Source organism: Rhinopithecus bieti, unplaced genomic scaffold, assembly GCF_001698545.2.
Source record: "Rhinopithecus bieti isolate Rb0 unplaced genomic scaffold, ASM169854v2 scaffold_54056, whole genome shotgun sequence".
In the NCBI taxonomy this organism is placed as follows: Eukaryota; Metazoa; Chordata; class Mammalia; order Primates; family Cercopithecidae; genus Rhinopithecus; species Rhinopithecus bieti.
In genome coordinates, this window is record NW_016821158.1 from 518324 (window position 1) to 523433 (window position 5110).

The following is a 5110-nucleotide window of genomic DNA, read 5'->3' on the forward strand; positions in this document are numbered from 1 at the left end:
TTTTTGACAGAGTTTTGCTCTTGTCGCCCAGGCTGGAGTGCAATGGTGCAGTCTCAGCTCACTGCAACCTCCGGCTCCTGAGTTCCAGCGATTCTCCTGCCTCAGCCTCCTAAGTAGCTGGGATTACAGGCGCCCGCCACCAGGCCAAGCTACTTTTTGTATTTTTAGTAGAGACAGGGTTTCACCATGTTGGCCAAGCCAGTCTCAAACTTGTGACCTCAGGGGATCCACCCACCTCGACCTCCCAAAGTGCTGGGATGACACGCCCGTCCTGAATTAGCATTTTCACAGTGAAAAGCACCGCGGCACTTCAGGCCCAGGCCAGCAGGGGGAGGCACGGGAGGCTGTCCTGCCTCTAGCCCAAGACAGGAGCTTTAGGAGCAGAGGGTGGTTCAGAGGCACGTCTGGGGAAGGCACGGGAAAGGATGTGACGGGTCCAGCTGGTGCCAGAACCACAACTGCCCCTCCGTCCCCTACTCTGTCCCCTACCCGCACAGGTGGGTGTTCCTCTATGAGAAGGGCTACCAGACCTCCAGCGGCCTCATCAGCAGTGTGTCTGTGAAACTCAAGGGCCTGGCCGTGACCCAGCTCCCTGGCCTCGGCCCCCAGGTCTGGGACGTGGCTGACTACGTCTTCCCAGCCCAGGTGAGCTGACTCAGGGCTGCGCCTTCCCCTCACAGGGCCTGTCTCAGAGCTGTATGGGACTCTGTCCCACATCCCTGTGGGACCAGACCAGCTCCTCTTTCTCTCTGGACCTCTGCGAATGCCGGGCAGAAACAGCCTGGTGATATCATCCCATGTTGGTGGCAGGGGGTGTGGTGGTTGCTGCGTGTCCTGTGGGCTCTAGGGGCCTGCTGGGGCAGCGTTGGGGCCCTTGAGGCTGTTCTCCCAGCTCCCAGCCCACCCTCCCCTCCCCTGCCCCTCTTCTAGGGGGACAATTCCTTCGTGGTCATGACCAACTTCATCGTGACCCCAAAGCAGACCCAAGGCTACTGCGCAGAGGTGAGCACTTCTGCCCGCCAGCCCCCTTCTCGGACTCACAGGGGAAAATGACCTGCAGAGACAGTCTCCATGGGCACTGAGGGGAAGCCAGAGAGGCTTCCTGCAGGGGCCACAGTGGTGGAAATTCGGGCGTATATTCACACACAGTAACTGTCAACCCTGGCAGAGCTGAGCCTTCCCGCCCAGCACACGGCGTACCAGGCAGGGTGCCGAGACTTCGTGCCCACCCCCGCCGCCCAGCTGACATTGACAGTGGGCAGCTGGGCATGAGCCCCGGGGGGCCTCGGCAGAGCAGTGTGGGGGGAAACGGGGGAAGGAGGCTGCGAGCAGGCGTCACTCCAGAGAGGTCTGAGACTCTGCCCCACGCTTTCCCTAGGGCCCTGGGGGCGGGAGGGGCTCTTCTCAGGACCCCACCCAAGGGGCCTGGGGCCAGCAGCTTTCGCCTCCCCCAGCACCCAGAAGGGGGCATATGCAAGGATGACAGTGGCTGTACCCCTGGGAAGGCCAAGAGGAAGGCCCAAGGTAAGGGGTCAGCCTCCTCCTGTCCCTCCACAGTCCCCCGGCTGCGGGCCCTGGCGTCCTGCAGGCCCAGCTTGGTGCTGACCTGCCTCTCCCCACACCGCTGAGGCGGGCTCCGGGAGGGACTCCCTCCAGCCCTCTCTCCTCCCCGCCCAGGCTTGGCCGGCCCATCCCAGACCCAGCCACGTGTCTGTCCTCGGCTCCTTTGCTCGAGGGGCCCGTCACTGGGGGCTCCTGGGGAAGGGGCCTGGGGCGGCCTCCTCTACACCCCAGTTTAGTGCAGGCACCCAGGGGTTTCTCTCTGGCTCCAGGCATCCGCACCGGCAAGTGCGTGGCCTTCAACGACACCTTGAAGACGTGTGAGATCTTTGGCTGGTGCCCGGTGGAGGTGGATGACGACATCCCGCGGTAACACTCTGACCTTCCAGGGAGCTAAGAACAGGGTCTCAGGCCAGACAGAGGGGGACCTGGGTCTAGAAAGGATCTTGACCCCTTTTTCTGACCCCACCCTCACCCCATCCGCACAACCTAGGCCAAAGATTCCCCTGGGCCCTGGCCCCCTTAGACCACACCCACCCCTCCACTAGCCCAGGGCTGCAGGTGGGTCCCGGAGGCTTGGCCCACCCCCCTGCTATGCCAAGCTCTGTGTGGGACACACAGGGGCCTCCTGGGGAGGGGCGGTGAGTGAGTGTGGTGTCCTCCAGCCCTGCCCTTCTTCGAGAGGCCGAGAACTTCACTCTTTTCATCAAGAACAGCATCAGCTTCCCACGCTTCAAGGTCAACAGGTGCGTGAGAAACTAGGGCAGAAATGCAGGTGGCTGGTTGAGGCTGCTCCGGGAGCTCTCCGCAGTCTCTGTCTCCCTCCATCTCCATTCCTGCCGGCATGGAAGGAATCAAAGGGGCATTGCGGAGCCTGTGAGGGGTCCCCAGGCTTTGGGGCGTGGCGCGCACCCTCCCGGATGACACACAGCTGCTGTCAACACCTTCCACCCCCATAGGCGCAACTTGGTGGAAGAGGTGAATGCCGCTTACATGAAGACCTGCCTCTATCACAAAACCCTGCACCCGCTGTGTCCAGTCTTCCAGCTTGGCTACGTGGTGCAAGAGTCAGGCCAGAACTTCAGCACCCTGGCTGAGAAGGTATGGGGCATGGTGCCAGGCGGGTGGGGAGGGCTGGGCCGCAGGATCCTGATAACGGCTTTTTAGGCCCAGTTCATCCTCCCAAGTCTCCCTGGTGAGGGCTGAGTATATTATGGGTCTGTCCCCTGATACTGGGGCCCCCTGAGGGTCAGATCCGTGTCTTCAGCGGGTCCTGGCATGGAACTGGCACAAAGGAGGTGCCCAGAATGAATGGATGTGGGCAAACCTTGTCATCTGGATGTTTGTTGATGTCCTGCTTTAAAACAAACAAACAAACAAACAAACAAAAAAAAACTAGATAAAAGCAGCTTGGTCAGGTACAGTGGGTCATGCCTATAATCCCAGCACTTTGGGATTATATCCACAGAGGCAGGTGGATCACTTGAGGCCAGGAGTTTGAGATCAGTCTGACCAACATGGTGAAACCTCCTTCTCTACCAAATATAAAAAAATCTCTACTAAAAATACAAAAACTAGCTGGGCATGGTGACGCACACCTGTAATTCCAGCTACTAGGGAGGCTGAGGCAGGAGAATCACTTGAACCCGGGAGGCAGAGGTTGCAGTGAGCCAAGATTGCGCCACTGTACTCCTGGGCAATGGAGCAAGACTCTATCTCCAAAAGAAAAAAAAAAAAAAAAATTGGCCGGGCGCAGTGGCTCGCAGTGGCTCACGCCTGTAATCCCAGCACTTTGGGAGGCCAAGGTGGGTGCATCACCTGAGGTCAGGAGTTCGAGACCAGCCTGACCAATATGGCGAAACCTCATCTCTACTAAAATACAAAAAAAAAAAAAAAAAAAAAGCCAGGTGTGTGGTGGCGGGCACTTGTAATCCCAGCTACTTGGGAGACTGAGGCACAAGAATCACTTGAACCCTGGAAGTGAAGGTTGTAGTGAGCCAAGATGGTGCCACTGCACTACAGCCTGGGCAACAACATGAGACTGTCTCAAAAAATAATTAATGGCCTGGCGCGGTGGCTCACGCCTGTAATCCCAGCACTTTGGGAGGCCAAGGTGGGCGGATCACCTGAGGTCAGGAGTTCAAGACCAGCCTGACCAACATGGTAAAACCCCATCTCTACTAAACATACAGAAAAATTAGCCGGGCATGGTGGCATGCGCCTATAATCCCAGCAACTTGGGAGTCTGAGACAGGAGAATTGCTTAAACCTTGGAGACAGAGGTTGCAGTGAGCTGAGATCGTGCCACTGCACTCCAGCCTGGGTGACAGAGCAAGACTCTGTCCAAAAAAAAAAAAAAAATACAAAAATTATCTAGGTGTGGTGGCAGCGCCTGTAGTCCCAGCTACTTAGGAGTCTGATGCAGGAGAGTTGCTTGAACTCAGGAGGTGGCGGTTGCAGTGAGTCGAGATCACACCACTGCACTGTAGCCTGGGCGACAGAGCGACTCTGTCTCAAAAAAAAAAAAAAAAAAAAGCAGCTTGAATCCTATAGCCTATGGCCCTGAGAAATCCTGTGCCGTGGGATACTCACAGTCACCCGGGATTCCGGAGAAGCAGTCCCTATGAGCACAGAACTATCTGACTGCGTACAAATCCCAGCTCTGCCCCAAACGAGCAGTATGAACTCAGACAAGTCTCTTAACTTCAGTGGGTCTGAGTTTTTGGACCCACCAAGTGGGGGACAATAATGGTGCCAATCTCGTGGAGTCGTCCCGAGGGTCAAGTGAGTTGACGCGGTGTGCCTGGCGGGCCTCGCTGCCTGGCACGTGGGAACTCTCTACACCTGTCAGCACGCGATCCTTATTAGTCCTGCTCTCACAGTTGCCTATTCAGGAACTAAATCAATCCCTTTTCTGTGATGTTACCAAAATAACCCACTCACGACACATTTGTCTGTCTACAAGGGAGGTCAGCAAACTTTTTCTTTCGAGGGCCAGACAGGAACTATTTTCAGCTTTGCCGGCTATATGGGCTCTGTGCCAACTACCCAAGTCTGCTGTGGAAGGGCAAGGGCAGCCACAGACAATATGTGAACAATGAACCTGGCCATGATCCAGCCCATGGGCCTCAGTTTCCTGACCCCTGGAGGGGGTTCACACCAGAGCAACACACGTGCTGAATGGGAGACCTCCCTGTTCTAAAAATCTCCCTGCCCTCGGGCCGGTTGCAGTGGCTCATGCCTGTAATCTCAGCACTTTGGGAGACCGAGGCTGGCAGATCGCGAGGTCAGGAGATTGAGACCATCCTGGCTAACACGGTGAAACCCAGTCTCTACTAAAAATGCAAAAAAATTAGCTGGGCGTGGTGGCGTGCGCCTTTAATCCCAGCTACTCAGGAGGCTGAGGCAGGAGAGTCACTTGAACCTGGGAGGCAGAGGTTGTAGTGAGCTGGGATCGCACCACTACACTCCAGCCTGGGCAACAGAGGAAGACTCTGTCTGGAAGGAAGGAAGGAAGGGAAGGAAGGAAGGAAGGAAGGAAGGAAGGAAG

The 5110-nt window shown here is 56.9% G+C and overlaps 1 protein-coding gene across 3 annotated transcripts in view; it reads left to right on the forward strand.

Moving 5' to 3' along the window:
- Positions 1-5110, forward strand: part of P2RX1 (purinergic receptor P2X 1) — a 23257-nt gene that overhangs the window by 12193 nt on the left and 5954 nt on the right. For 2 of the 3 annotated variants that reach the window (XR_001882988.1, XM_017860204.1), the window contains exons 2-7: positions 498-645; positions 931-1002; positions 1455-1524; positions 1833-1929; positions 2226-2306; positions 2520-2661. Coding sequence is in view for 2 of the 3 variants with exons in the window: in XM_017860204.1 (XP_017715693.1) it covers positions 498-645; positions 931-1002; positions 1455-1524; positions 1833-1929; positions 2226-2306; positions 2520-2661 (610 nt within the window). In the remaining variant the exon portion in view is untranslated. The remainder of the gene's footprint in view (positions 1-497; positions 646-930; positions 1003-1454; positions 1525-1832; positions 1930-2225; positions 2307-2519; positions 2662-5110) is intronic. The other variant, XM_017860205.1, reaches the window with a different exon arrangement.